This window comes from Pelobates fuscus, chromosome 6 (assembly GCF_036172605.1).
Source record: "Pelobates fuscus isolate aPelFus1 chromosome 6, aPelFus1.pri, whole genome shotgun sequence".
NCBI classification, from domain to species: Eukaryota; Metazoa; Chordata; class Amphibia; order Anura; family Pelobatidae; genus Pelobates; species Pelobates fuscus.
Genome location: NC_086322.1, coordinates 205,598,319 through 205,614,453, shown reverse-complemented (window position 1 = coordinate 205,614,453; position 16,135 = coordinate 205,598,319). Strand labels below are relative to the sequence as shown.

The 16,135-nt window shown below is 43.0% G+C and overlaps 1 protein-coding gene across 2 annotated transcripts in view; it reads right to left on the bottom strand.

Moving 5' to 3' along the window:
• Window positions 1-270: 270 nt before the first annotated feature.
• The window catches only part of ADAMTS3 (ADAM metallopeptidase with thrombospondin type 1 motif 3), a 256,599-nt gene continuing 240,734 nt past the window's right edge, over window positions 271-16,135 (bottom strand). For both annotated transcript variants that reach the window (XM_063458665.1, XM_063458666.1), the window contains one exon: window positions 271-1,196. In XM_063458665.1, the coding sequence (XP_063314735.1) occupies window positions 619-1,196 (578 nt within the window). In that variant the 3' untranslated portion in view covers window positions 271-618. The remainder of the gene's footprint in view (window positions 1,197-16,135) is intronic.

The following is a 16,135-nucleotide window of genomic DNA, read 5'->3' as shown; positions in this document are numbered from 1 at the left end:
TTTAACAAAAGCACTGCTTCGAGGTGCAACCCAGGGAATGTAAAAAAGGCAGCTTGTACTCATAGGTACCAAGTAGCACCTAGAAACAGAAAAGGTAAACAATAATCAGACAGTACAAATCAACTCTTAATAATACTGACTTTGTAACATAAAACATTTTTAACAACAGCTGCATCGTTTGATTTCCCCTATCAAATATATATATATATATAAATATAGATATAGATACACATATCTATATCTATATATATATATATATATTTATCAATCACGCAGGAAGTCGATTGATGTTTGAAACTTTTATGTTTCAACAAGTATTCTCTAAAGCATAACATTTGCTATGTATCTGCTTATACAAGGAACATTTCTTATTTGATTAAATTAAAATGGTGAATCATTGACTTTTGGGAAATCTTTGGTGCTTTTCTTCATCAAATTCAAGCTAACCAGAAATAAACGGAATAGTTGGAGCATAAAACCAGTGACTAAGTGATCCAGCACTTTTGTATTTCCTGTTATATACAGATGAAATGAGCTGACAATTGCAGAGAGATGAGCTTCTCAAAAGCAGAATAAAAGATGGTGTCCTCAAAACATTTAGTTCTTCAATGTTTAGATTCATCTTTCTATTGTAGGTGACCGCAAAGAACGTCTTCTGTCAGAGGACTTGTCATTCTTCCGTGAGGTTCTAACTATAGGAGAAGTACCTGTAGAGTTTAAGTTAACCGCTGCTATATGATGTGTGTTTACTATGGCAGGAGGCCTGTATAGATGGACATTGCTGTTTTGTGTTGGAGCTAAAGAAGAGATAGAAACAAGTCTAACTGTTTTGCTTGCTGCTAGATTTGTTCTTCTCTGGATTGTATCAGATGATTTTGGTTTATTTTCTGGTGCAGAGAAACTTCCAAAGCTGTCATCACGTTCAGTTGAAGAGAGAATGCTCAAAATACTTTTCCTGTCTGCATCTTCGTTACCAGGAACTGCAACTGTAGGAGTCTCAACGGCCCTGGAATATTCACTGGGATTGAAAATAAGTTCATCTTCTGTTTCAGCAGCTTCAGTAAGGAAAGGTGGTGGTTGGGTACTGCGTCTACTACAGGATTCACAGCATAGCTTATTATATCCTGGTATGGAACAATATCGTGCAAGGACCTCCATTTGACAGAAAATAGACTTGTCGCCAAGACATGGTTCACCTGAAAAACAAAATTTACTTTGTTATTATAAATGGACTGCATATATTTTCTATGTCTATTTATAGATGAAGAATTGATTTTACTTTTTAATCCTATACAAAAATAATCTGTTTAGATTAGTTATACATAATGTTTAATTTAACTGGTACTGCTGTTGACATTAAAATAATTTCAAAGTACTTTACAAATTAAGAAACATTCCATTTTGGGGGGCGGGGCCGGACCGCCGACGGGATCAGACGCGTCTGTCTGAGCTCCCGCTTTGGGGTCCGAAAACGGCGCAAACTGAAGGCGAAATCTCCCTAACCTACCCGCAACAAGACCTTACCCGATCGCCAGATCCTGAGGTACGTGGGGATACCCTTAAAGCAGCCCTCTGTAACCCGACTAAGGCCCGAGGCGTGAGGAGCTTGAGCCGTGACGAGACGGCCGCTCTCCCGGGTCTCCGGCCGGGGTCTGGCGTCCCCCCCCCCTCTGAACCGGGGGGGGCATCCCGGTCTGCACACACACACGCAGCGGCTCATGTCAAGCCACGACACGCGGGGCCGAAATCTACTACCCTGCTACAGGATACTCTCCGACAGAATCCTCCAAAATAGCCGCCACGCGCCAGCCACATGTGCTCCCTACCGCAGGAGCCACTATCCAGCGCAGCAGATCAATGCAGCAACCTACCTTGGGCCTTGCATGACACAGACCAAAGGGGAGCCAACCACACACACAGCGAGTGGGAAAAGAAAACCCAACAAAGACCTCCGCGCCAGTGGAGAACGCCACTACTCTCATGGGGCCCATAATATCTGCCTGAAGGGCGACTTCAAGGGCTGTGCCTGCAGCCATGTTCTTCCTGTGAAGAGTTACGCAACAAGTCTTTTCCAGACTGCATCGCACCCTTAAGAGCAAACAGCCCGCCAGCACGGAGTATGGACTGAAAACGAACCCAAGCAAGTCTGTCAAAGCACAGTCTAATCTGACCACCAGGACTCTGCAAGGTCCCATCCTAAGGACTGATCCAGCAGCTGCCCGGTACAGCCCTACTACACATGGCTAAATGGCACCATACAGCTTGACGGCGACACGCGCTGTACCCCAGCATTGGGCGCCCGGAGGACATATACAGGCAATAATGATCAATAACTGTGGTCGTGTGCATTTGGACTAGAACACCATCATTGCTCCGTGTGTTTGTAGCACTAAGGTTAACTCACTAGTCGTTAAGATTAAGCAGCACTCAGTATAACCAGTAACATACACTTAGTTTACATGACAGATTTAGCAACCTCTACGCCGCATCATGCTCATCTCACTCACCTGACAACATACTATAGACACTAGCTTTTAGATTGCCTAGCACATATTACAATTACAGACTGTACTCTAGTACAACCATCACACTCAGCAAGAACTGCTATAATACTATCGCTCATTAAGCATGATTGATAACGATCCCTGCCTCTAGATTAAGCTACTGGTAATATGTATGTTTTTATGATCCTTGTGTTACTGTAATGCCTTACTTTGACCAAGCATGTTCTCATTTAAAAAATTGTGCAGCTCATCTTGACCTAATGTGTTTCACGTTGTCACTCAACTTTTGTCTCAAGTCATGAAGTCAATAAGAAAGCTTGTACCTTAACACTGCACTCAAAAATAAAGAATTAAAAAAAAAAAAGAAACATTCCATTTTGTTAGTTTTTCTTTGTGTTTAAATGTTTTTTAGAATCTAATTCAAGATTGGTAAGGAGCCACTAAAATAAAAGTATTCAAAAAGTCCTTGTAGTTGTAAGAAAGTCTTGGGTCTTGGGTATTGCTCTCAAACTAGGTATAGTGAAACATATTGAAGGTGCTTAATTTTGTCATGAATTGTAAACCGTGTCATGGTGTACATTTATTACAGTATTGGCCAGTAACTACAATGGCTGCATAGGTCACAGTTGGGACCAGGACCGTCCCTCCAGAGGCATGGCCACCAGGGGCCTGCAGTTTTCGAGTGACTAACGGGGGGGGGGAGGGGGGGGCTGTGCTGCTCCCCTCCTGTCACTGTCTGTAGCAGGGGAATGGATGAGACATATGGGGGGCCTGGAAGAGGAGTTGAGACATATGGAGAGCCTGGGTAGCGGGGATGAGACACATGGAGAGGCACGTGGAGAGACTGTTGGGGGAAGGAATGAGACACATGGAGAGGCAGGGGAATGAGACATGGAGGAGTGGGGGGAATTGAGACACATAGAGGGGTGAGGGAGAAAAGAGAATTAGACACATGGAGGGGCTGGGTGGGAGGAAATGAAACTCTTGGAGGGGCTGAGCTGGGGAGGGAATGAGACACATGGAGGGGATAGTGGGATGTAATAAGACACATGGAGAAGCTGGGGGAAAGTTAGTCACTTAAAGGGGCTGGGGGAGGAGAAAAAAACATATGGAAGGTCTGAAGGGGAAGGAGACATAAGGAGGGCCTGGGGGGAGAGAATGAGACACATGGATGGGCTAGAGGGAGGGTATAAGACACATAGAAGGGCTGAGGGGAATGAGATACATGAAGGAGTGGGGGTGGATATGAGAGGGACACATGGAGGAGCTGAGAGGGAGAATGAGGCACATGGGGGGGCAGGGCAGTTTTTGCACAGAGGCCCCGTTGTTTCTAGTTACACTTCTGGTCTTGGCTACTAAAAATGGTTTCATTCTGACATGAATATAAAGACCTTAGTCATAGGCTTCCTTTTAAAGGTAAACATGAAGAGGGGGGAATCTGCTAATACGTTGAAAAGAGAATTTAAAATGGTATACCACTATGGTATGACACTCAGAGCGTGCAAAGAAAATATAGCAAAATATTCAAAGCTAAGGATTTTTCAGAAATTACTCACTGCATCTTAAATTATTGAAGCCTGTAATCAAACAGACCATCTGGAAATAGTAACATTGATGTTTTTTTCCTGAACATGTGTATACTTATTTATCCTGTTCTATTCTAATTCTGAGATGAATTTCCTATTTCCTATCCCTTCTTATTTAGACCCCTTGGAATTCTACACACTTAAAGGGACACTATAATCACCAGAACAACTTTAGCTTAATGAAGCATTTTTCGTTTATATAACATGTCCCTTGCAATCTCACTCACTGCTCTATAAATTGAATTTAGGCACACCTCCCTGCATGTGACTTACACAGCCTTCTTAAACATTTCCTGTAAAGAGTCATCTAATGCAGTGCTTCTCAACCCTCTCTTTAAAGGAACACCTAACAGTCCAGGCTTTAGGGATTCCCCAGGTGTGTCTAAGGCAGGCTTCCCCAAACTCCGGCCCTCCAGATGTTGCTGAACTAAAATTCTCATGATTCTATGAATAAAATAGATAGGCTGAGAATCATGGAGTTGGAGTTCAGCAACATCTGGAGGGCTGGAGTTTGGGGAAGCCTGGTCTAAGGTGCTTAGAAAAAGGGAAAAAAAACACCTTAGAGTCCAAGGTGTTTTTAGTTTTTGTTTTTTTAACCCCTTAAGGACACATGACGTGTGACATGTCATGATTCCCTTTTATTCCAGAAGTTTGGTCCTTATGGGGTTAAACAACTTAATCCCTACATCCTGGACTGTTAGGTGTTCCTTGAGGAGAAGGTTGAGGAGAACTGATCTAATATTTACACTCTGATTATTGCAAATTCTCTTTAATTCAGAATCTTTTATCTCCTTCTTTGTCAATAGCTTGCTAGACCCTGCAGGAACCTCATGTATGTAAATTTAATTTCAATCAATATTCTTCTCTTGTTTTTTTTAACAAAGCAATTCACATTAGTGAAAACCCTATTGGTAAAACATCCAAAAACAGTAAATAGTGATATGTGAATAGTGATATGTTAATTAACATATCACTATTTACAGTTTTTGGACGTTTTATCAATTGGGTTTTCACTAATGTGAATTTCTAATTTGAGCCTGAACTGAACACCATACTGATTTGGAGATTGTGTTCTGGTGGAGGTCAAATGGAATTGGTCTTGGGACTTAAAAAAAGAAGAGAAGAATATTGATTGACATTGTTTCAGTTTTGGAAGACTGACTCCAAAGCCAGCAAATTGATTGAATATTGAGGGGGTATGAAAGTGGACTAAGCATTTCTCTATAAGCTGTGCCCACAATTCTGCATTATTTGTGAGTGTATTTTTATCCGTTCTTTTACAAATAAATCAATTACAGAGAGCACTATGTCTCTGTCATTTCTAGATTATATCCATCTAATTTGGGATATCATTTCCAGAAAACCTGTCTTCCTTGATGACTATTCAAGAATTTATACTACATATTTATATATACTAAATTCTTCATGGAATATAGTTATATACTATATTATTTCAGCTAATCAAGTCATCTCCTAGGTGACATCATAGCAGGAGTGTCCTTGTAATGAAATCCATTGCTAATACATTGTGGACTACTTTGGACTTTTTTTGGACTATCACATATTATTTATTTACAATTGACATTTATATGAATATCTATGAACTGTATGATAATCACTTTATCTGCTAAATTTTGATTACTGTTTTTAATTTATCCAACCCACTATTTAGTGGATCCACCATTATATATCTACTCCTGGTTTAATGTTTTAGAATTGATTTTCTTTTTTCCTTTGTATTTTATTTGATTTGCAGCCCAGGGTGGGAGCTTTCCCCAACCAGATGTAGAAGATGTACCTTATTGGTTTAGAGCATTTTCTACATTTCTCCTCCTTTGGAGACCAACAGGAATTAAATATCAATCTTGTTGGTTGTTTTCCTTCTTGGCACTCTACGTCTCTAACATAATTATATGTATTCTCCTAAATTACTGGTTGGGTGCTTTGATGAATTCATAAAAGGTGTATTATTGCACTTCCATTTGTCACACATATGAACTTGCTTCTAGTCTCCTTTCTTTGACATCTACTTATCTTGACCTTTCTTTCATTCCTTAACCCAAGCATCCAATATCTTATTTGCTGTAAGCATTTGCTTTCTGACATCATTGTTTACTCTCTAATTTCTATTGTAATGCTTAGAAACTATAACCACTGGGATGTCAGAAGCAATTTTCCATTTCGTAACAAAAATGGATTTGGTTTATATTGCAGTGTGTTGGATGTTGTAAGAATAAATTATTTATTTACAGTATTTTTTTTTAACAACTATAAAAGAGTTATTATAAGTTGGTAGAGGGTAGGAATATGTATTTAAAAGAATGGGTACAGAGAGGGAGATGTTGGTATTTATTTGATCTGGTATTTTTTTTGATTATGCATCCCTTCATCGTACAGGTTCCCACTTGTAAGATCAGTTGCTCATATTTTAAGACAAGGTATCAAACAAAGAATAAAAAGGATTTTGACAGGAATATATACTCCTGTTATAGGAGAGTTATTTCTAGACCCACTAGCCATTGACCTGCTAGTCCAAAATATTTTTTTTTTTTTCAAAAGGGCTTCCTTTGCCATTTTCCCACTCCATTCTCTGAAAGAAGAAGGGCCATGAGACTGGGCTAGTAGAGATCCAATCTAGATAGGCGATATTCCTGATTTCATTGTGTAAGTTATTATTAAATGTGCAAGTTTCTTTCAAGTTTCCACTATGTATTTATTTTCCTTTTCGTACTTCTATTTATATGAACCTAGAGAAAAAAAATAAGTAAGCAGATACCCAATTGTGAGAGACATTCCTACAATCAATTACACCTTTTGAGTGCCTCATATGCAACCACATAATGTTGTCCATCCAATAGTACTCTTTGGTTTTGTTTTTACATTCTTTATTGTGGTTGTGCAGATATGCAGACATAGTTTGACGTTTTGGCTTTGGCTATAGCACACAGAATGTCGTGAGTAACAACACTTTTTTTTTGGGGGGGGGGGGTGAAATAGCATAGTAAGTAACATCTAAGATAACCATTTAGTGGTGCCCTAAATTACATCAAGAAAGATCTAGCCATAGGCAGGAGGTGATCACAGTATAATTAAACTAGTGGTTGTTAGCTGTGCGCTAGGTTAGATAGCTAATAGACCTGTTTGAAGAACTGACAATAATACCATATATTGTGTGGATCTACAGAAAAATACAGTACTCAGAGTAGAACAAATCAAAATTGAACGCTACAAATGAAATTGGGAGAAATTAGGTGTAGGTGCGTGACTGGGTGGGCTGTGCACTCGCTCCGTGACAAAGACTCCTGTGTAGTCAGCCCATTCAGACCTCTGGAAGGTTTAATATGATCAGCGTTCGAGGGCTGGCAAACTACGTATATAACACAATAAGTGTGTGGTATATCGTGCTGTGAAATATTAATTATGTACAATTGGTCACTAGAGCTGATTTGAGTTGTCTCTCCTTACGTATGGCCCTCGAGGGTTCCTATATTACATAATACAAAAGTACATGCATAGGAACAAGATGAACATTATTGACAGATCATGTAGCTGAGGCTTTTATATTTTAAGTGTGACAACAGTAGTCTAATAAAACTGAGGAGTCGCTGGATGTTGGGGGCAGTCTTATAAGACTAGGGCAGGGATATATGCTATAGGTTACAGTAGGCGACTGGCCTGTGCTGGCAAAGCCACCAGTCAACTGGCGGTAGAGTGATTTATGAAAAAAATAAAACATTGTAAATAAATAAATAAAAACAAAAAGGACAGAGTGACTGTATAACCACCCGTTGTGGATCTTATGCCTGTGGTCTGTGTGCAGCCCATGTCAGGTAGCGGGTCGGACCTGGCCCTTAGATTATGTTGTTTTATACAGCCCTAGGCACACCTCCCTGCATGTGACTTACACAGCCTTCTTAAACACGCATTACGCCTCTAGTACCTTTAATGCGAGGCAGACAAATCGATCTCTAGTAGAGAGGTCGTGGTGAGTGAGCCAATTGCTTTGTGCAATTCACCCAACTGCCTGGTGTTCCCCGGCCAAGGCCAGCAGCCTGATCATACTGCGTTCAATCAGGAAAATATATCACAATGAGGAGAGCAAAAAAATTAAAGAAAATGAGGAAAGTAAAAAACATAACATTATATGTATATAAAATTCTGGTCAGTGATGGTTTAGGAGGTCATGATGCGGTGGCCCAATGAGTGCAAGGAGGCCTCAGGTTGTGGTAGCTGCATACGTGTCCAAGAAGGGCCTCTGTGTGACGAATGTAATTACTTTTGCTGAGTTCCATGTGTGTGTGGCTTGTGTGGCTGCATACGGCCCTTTTAGTTGCAGGGAGGCCTGTGGAAAGCCTAGTGTTCCCAATAATGCAGCTGCACCCTGGAGATCATGGACAGAGTGTGAAATGTTCGTGTGGAGGTCCAGCAGGGTCTGAGAAGGACACCAGCGATACCGGATACCATGTTCCTGCAGGAGAGTGGTAAGAGGTTGCATAGATTTCCACCATTGCAGTGTGCGCCGGACAGGTCTGTGTAAAAGGATAACTCCAGATTTTCACATTTATAAGTGGAAGTCCCCTGCAGCATGGCCTGAACTGCCATTTTATCCTTGATGTTTTGAAATTGGACCACCATGTCCCTGGGTGCTGTGGTTGGAGCCTTTTATGGTTTGGGTATAAGGAACATGCTTTCGAAAACAACATTTTTGGCTTGCCTTGGTGTTAATAGGGCCACCATTAACCTTTGCATGAAATGCGGGACTTCCGCCTCTGGTATGTCTTTGGGTATAACTCTAAGTTTAAGGTTCTTGCGGTGCCTTCTATCAGTTGCTCAAAGTCTGCCTTTTGGTTTCTAAGGGCTTGGACCTCTTGTTCAAGGGCTGTGATTTTCTGAGAGTGTGTTTCAGAAGAGGCCTCCACGGCTTCCAGCCAGCCCACCATGCTTGTAAGGTCCACCTGGAGCGAGGCCACATCAGCCTGGATAGTCTTCTGCAGGTCCTTGAGCATCACCCTCAGGTCTGTTTCTGTCACCGGTACTGATTCAGCACTTCGAGAGACCGAATGTGGGTGTTGTAGTACTGCCCAGCCCCAGCGAGAAGTCCTCTGAGGAATCAGAGTATTCGTCGAGGTCGCCCGCCATCTTGGCCCAAGTGCGCATGTGCTTGTCGGAGCATTTCCCCAATGTCTATACCCAGCCTGGTTTTATCAGGTTTCTGCTTCTTAGTTTTCCACCCCATGGATACCAGGACTGTATTTTGTGAGTTTTCTGACTGAAAATGAGGCGATAATTCAGGATTTGGTGCTATTTTAACACGGAGCTGTACACACACGTCTGTCCACTATCAGTGTTTCTCCTCATCCGTACTCTGTTTTTTATCTTATTTATTTGTAGATTGTTATAGCTCTCTGGTATGATTTCTGTGAAGATTTAAAGAAATCTTTATATCTACAGGCAAAGTGTTTAATGGGTGAATTAACCCCTTAAGGACCAAACTTCTGGAATAAAAGGGAATCATGACATGTCACACATGTCATGTGTCCTTAAGGGGTTAATTACCCTTTTTACATATTCATTTCCACTGGTGTATTGGGTGTCTTAATAGTAATTATTTTGGTTGACGTGCACAATTTATTCTTCCTACTGTAATTGTATATACCCAACACCCTTTTTAAATATGGCCCACAAGGAGAGCATTCTTTCTGAGCTGAAACAGCCTAGAGAGAGGCTAAGTTTAATTCATCATCCTCAGTTGGTGATAACCCATTAGATTCTAAAGATATGGACGAATATTTTATCAAATTAGAAAGGCTGTCCACAAAAGAAAAAAAATGTGGAGGGAAATATATATTAAAGGGTGTCCAAACCAATTCCTCTAATTGAAGTAGTCTTGGTGCAGTGCCCCTGTGCCCCTTAGCCCTGCAATGTAAAACAGTTTTAGGTAAACTGCAGTATTTACATTGCAGGGCTATGACTACCTCTAGTATCTGTCTATCAGACAGCCACAGAGGTGCTTCCTAGAGTTTCACATAGTTTGACTCTGTGAAATGAAGCTGGATGTCCTAATTTGCATGAGGACATCCAGCATCAAGCAATACTCCATAGGAAAGCACTGATGTGCAAGGCCTAACGCACGTGCGGTGCTCACCACATCTGGCTGATGTCGGACTTTGGAGCTGAAATCAGGAAAGAGTTTTTAACCATTTCATGGATGGGACCCGGGGAACAACAGGGACAGAGGGACACTTTAGTGTTAGAAATACATATTTGTATTCCTAACACTGTAGTATTCCTTTAAATAGCAATTAATCCCAAGAGACCTAAGAATGGAAACATCTCTAGTCAATGGGATTGAACATTCATGCCATGCCCAAAGATGAGATACAGCATTAGAATGGCGCTCATTTACCCTTATAAGGATTATTATTGATTTTGAGAAAGATAATGTGTCAAATTTATTAAGTTGACAATCTTGAGAAAACTATCAAATATGATAAAGTGAATACCAAATTTCAAAGGAAAGAATGGATAATTTATGAAAAATGTATTAATAAATTAGATGAGAGTATGGCAGTGGCAAAAAAAAAAAGAACAGAAGAGATAAAGTAGATTGTTTGTATTGTATACCTTTTTATGGAATAAATACTTTTGTTTGTTACTTCAAAGACCCAAGAGTGCTACCTTTTTCTATCTACTCTATATACAATCAGCGTGGAAGTGCACCAGGGCATAATCTTCAATTAGAAAGTACCAGCAAGGGTGAGTGCCATTCACACTTCTTAATATATATATATATATATATATATATATATATACACAGAATTATTTTAATGTAAAAAAATGAACATTTAGATAAATGGATGCTGTACATATATATATGTTCAACTACCAGCAGCAGGCTTCATTTTTTTACCCTAGGAGATTCACTGAATTCAGGACAATTGCAAATCCACAACATAAAAAAAATCTAAAATGTTAAACAAACAAATGTAAATGTTAAGTCAAAAATAGTAGGTTACCACTGATATACATTTATTTTAATTTTATAGCATGACAGGAGGCTTCATATTTGCTTAAGACTCTCTTTACTAGAACTCCACAGCAGCACATTAACATAGAGATAAAAACACCAGAGACAAAAAAATCATGAATCTATAAAAGGCTTCTCCCAACTAACTATTTCCTCTTTCTTTGCTGCTCCGCAGACAGTACAGGTCAGAGTACCACTGCCTCCTGTTATATATGGGTGGTTGTGGATATTTTACTGTATTTATATGTTTATTACTGTATTGATTTATTTGTTTAGAGGGTATTTTTGCATCTACCTACTTAGTGCTGTAGCGATTGATTTATTTAGCTATACTGTATTTTCTTCATCTACCTTCTTAGTGCTGTAGGGATTGATTAATTTAGCTATCTGTATTTTCTTCACCTACCTGCCTAGTTCTGTAGTGATTGCTTGATTGATTGATTTATTTACTCTGATTTTCTGCATTATGCCTTCTTATGGCTGCAGGAATTTATTTGTTTAGAATGTGTTTACCTTCCTACTGCCAATATGATTTATTTATTTAGATTGTATTTTTCTGTCCCTACTTTTTTGCTGTAGGGATGTATTTACTCTTATGACTTTTCTGCATTTTCCTGTTTTGGGCCTCCCTGTCTGCCTGTCTGGGGAGCGTTTTTTCTTGGGTTTGGGGGGGTTCCTTTTTTCCCTCCCTCCCTCTACCTTTTCCGGGTGGTTTGCTCCCTTCACTTTTCATCCGTTTTGCGGCCGCCGGAAAGCGGTCTTCCGACCGCTTTCCGTTGCCGACCGCCGGGACCCTGGAGTAAGACTCTGGTGGTCCCACATGTTGGATCCCGCCCGCCGGCTCCATCCGCTGAGCGAGATCCTCTGCTTCAACCCCACACCCGATCCACACTTCCGCAAGCGGTATAACTGCTCCCAAAGCGTGGGGTGGGGGGGGGTTACCTTCCCATGCAGTGCGGCAGCCCCGAGCATTCACTTCCCCGCGACCGCGTGGTCGGGTGGGGGTGGGGCCGGCCAGTTACCAGACTTACCGCATTAGTTCCGTCAATGGCAGGCATATGTGCTGTAGCTTTGACTGGGACTCAGCTATGACTTGGGCGCATTGCACCCTCAGGCTGTCCTTGCTTTGTGCCCCATGTGGCTGGCAGGTTAGGCTACTGGGGACTATAGTGGATGATATAGATCACAGGCATGCTATATAGAACTGTGCACAACCCCTCTAAGGTTACAGGCACAACTGGCAGTGTTACCACTTATAATCTGTTTGTTCAGATTGCTTGCAGCGCTCTTTTTTTTTTTTTTCATATTGACCAATGGAGCACCTCTTGTGAGGTAACTCAGTTGGTGAGTTCCCTGACTACAGGTGTACTCAATATGCAAGTTCCCTATTTACGGAGTGTCAGGCACTATTTAACTGAAGTGCGTTATCTACAGTTGCACAGTAGAAGGCTATGTACAGTTACACAGTAGAAGGCTATGTACAGTTACACAGTAGAAGGCTATGTACAGTTACACAGAAGAATGCTATGTACAGTTACACAGAAGAAGGCTATGTACAGTTACACAGTAATATACTATGCAGTTACATAGAAGAATGTTATGTACTGTTACACAGAAGAGCGTTAGGTACGGTTACACAGAAGAACGTATTGTATGTTTACACAGAAGGATGTTATGTACGGCTGCACAGAAGAGTGTTATGTACAGTTACACAGACGAAGGTTACGTACAGTTACACAGAAGAGTGTTAATTACAGTTACACAGAAGAGTGTTAATTACAGTTGTAATTGAAATGTGTTATGTGCTAATAATCTGAAGAAGTGTTATGTACATCTTAGCGAAAGGTACATTTTATCGGAAGAATGGAATGCGCAGTTCCTCACCTGTACATCTCTGAAGGTCCTGACTTGTCCGTGCCTTACTGATTGACCTGCTCTGCCTGTGCCCCATTGATTGGCCTGCTTTGTCTGTGCCCCATTGATTGGCCTGCTTTGTCTGTGCCCCATTGATCTGGCCTGTGCTGTCTGTGCCAGAATGTCTGCATGCCAAGACTACTGCCACATACTCACGCTTGTGCATTGCATGCGCTGCCCAACTTGCCTCGGTCACTATATGGGGTGCTGCCCCTATGTCCCTACTGGTGACTCTTGTCCTCTATACTCCTTGAGGTCGCTTTGCCTGAGACCGCTGCACAGGAGAACCCTTATCCGTGTTAAAAGCACAGACAATGACTACTATGGCAGTGTCCGCCTCCGTGGAATTAGGCTTCAGCCAGGGTCCTCCCTTAAGCTTATCAGGAGCGTAACGCTAGAGGGCCCACCTTTAAAACGGCAGGCGACTTGAATGAGTAGGCTCTCCTAGAGGAGAGCAGGCAAGGGCACATAAGTGCTACTGGAAGGGTGAATGCCCTGAACCAGGCTCCCGGAAAGATAAGACTCCAAGGAGCGGTTAAACCCTCTGCAATCGGCCAGACGGCCCTGCCTATATGGCGCGGGGGAGGCGATGACCACCGGACGCGGCAGTGACCACCATCTTAAAAAGGCAGATGACTTGGAGGAGTCAGACTCTCCGAGTGGAGAGCAGGCAAGGGTGCATAAGCACTACGGGTAGGGTGAAGGCCCAGAACCAGACGCCCGGAAAGATTAGACTCCGGAGAAGTGTCTAGCCCTGATATGATCGACCTTGATGGCCAGACGACACTGCCTATGTGGCACAGGGGAGAAGGTCCCCGTAACTCCCACCATGGCCGCCCTAGCTGAATGGCGGGCGGACCGGTTCCCCTCAGAGGGAGAGGACGATGGGGGTGTGGATTATGAGGACGGCCCCTAGTGGTACCATGAGATGTAGAACAAAGTCCACTACAGGGGCCCTGACGTCCTTGGAAGAAGAGGTCATCTCGTGGATCGCCTTAAACGAACCCCTGTTCAACCCTCAATTCATTGCTCACCTGGTTTCTTTGGAATGGTCTCTGCCCGATCACCTACCACAATCGGTGTGTTTATGGGCACGTAGACCACTGGCTTAAGAAGCCTGGAGGATAATTCGAGCGGTATTCCCAGCCGGGCTCCCGAACAAAGTCGCCGCAAACCCAGACTTAGATCCCGATGGGGCACTGCGGTTTTGCTGGTTAAGCACCTGTCTAGTATTCAGGAGGTCCTGAGAGCAGCCCACTGCAGTGCCTATACTATGAAGTCCGCACTAGCAAGACGATTGTTCTCCGCTACACGAGTGAGTTGTGCTAGCAGAACATACGAGGAAGTATAAGAGGTGTCCTATTTTACATGGAAATACTTGATGGAGGCTTATCTCCGCTCCAACCCGTACCTTTTATAGGGGATTGAACCCTTGACCCGGAATTTCACACTTGCCTCCACTTTCGGATGACATCCCAGATGGGGCCCCGAGTCTGGGGTGGCAGACGACCCTATCCTAAACGCAATTTGGAACACTGGAGGTGCTTGGGATAAAGGGATCTGAGCCCCTCGGAGTCCCGGCACGAGTCTACGATTGAACGTATATTCATTAGTTACTTTGAATTAGACGCGCCCCTCAAAAACTTCTAGGGACCGCGGGGCCCAGTTCTGGTAAGGTGGCCTCTATTTTCTCCCTGGTGAGATAGGTATCTTGTGCATCAGTCATTTGGGCGACAATACAACCTAGTTGGCAGATTGGGAGGAATTGAGGACATCCAGGAATAACAGAACTATCTGAAGAGATCTTTCTCGTTTTTCACACGTTGGGACCCGGACAGGACTCTTCATTGATATAGGACATCTTGCTGTACGGTCTACCTGGACGGGCTTGCCGGAACCCCTGCGAGGTACCTCCCAGACCGAGAGGTCCGACGCTCCCTGCCTTTTCCCTGGTTAGAGTCCCTGGATTTCGGTTTTTTTTTTTTTTTCAACCAGGGAAATATCGACCTCCTCTACATCTCAAGGAATGGAGTCCTGGAGGGCGGATTGGACGCCTCCTACGTTCTCCACTGCCCGAGTTTCTCGTACTTATGGAATAGTTTTCTCTGGGAGGACCCGGCGTCAAGACTTTAGTCCACGGAGGAGGACCCATCAGGCCCCGACCAGTTCGGCTGGATGACGGACCCGTTTGCTCAGCGATGGATGCTTCCCTCAAGGAGTGTTCGACACGGAGACGCGGACGAGTCTCCTCCGTTTGTTTGGTCTCAGGACCTTTCTACAGGTGCCTCGGTCTGCAGTTCCTGGATTCCCTGGACCCTTGCTCATTTGATCTCGGGGATTGTGAGACTTTGGTCTGCATGGCGACCCTGACGTAGTTGGGTCTGGTACGGATCTCCTAATTTTGTTACCGCTTTTACAGGGTTCGGGTATTGTTAGGTCACTTTATTACCGGGGACTGCCATATTAAATTAGATTAGGTAGCCCGTACGACTGTTGTCAGCGGGCCTCGCTCTGCTTAGAATTCCCTTTACGGTTCCTGAGGATGGGTATTCATCTCCCCAGGGGGTACACGCATTTTTGTCATGCTCCTATGGTGGTTTCTGGCCGGTTTTGTCCATTCACTGATTCTGGATTTATTTCAGTTATTATACCTTGTTTTTTCTTTCAGATGGGTTTGGTGGCTCGGACCCAGGGGAGGGCTGGCAGCCTTAGGCCTGGGGGGCAAATCCAGTCAAGTGGCCCATTGCACCAAGAGGAGAGTAAAAACACCTTTCCCATGTGATTGAAAGTGTGTGTGGGGGGGGGGGGGAAGCAGTCACCTAAACAGACAATCAATGACAGGCACACACACTTGCTGATTTGGCATACACTAAAAAACACACACTCACTGACAGGCACACGCACACACTCACTGACAGGCACACAGACACACACAGAAAGACACATTGTTACAGGCATACTGACTCAGACAGACAGACATACTGACACACACACACAGGCATACTGGCTGACACACACACAGACAAACTGGCACACACACAGACATACTTGCACACACATAGACAGACATACTGACACACACATAGACAGACATACTGATGCAC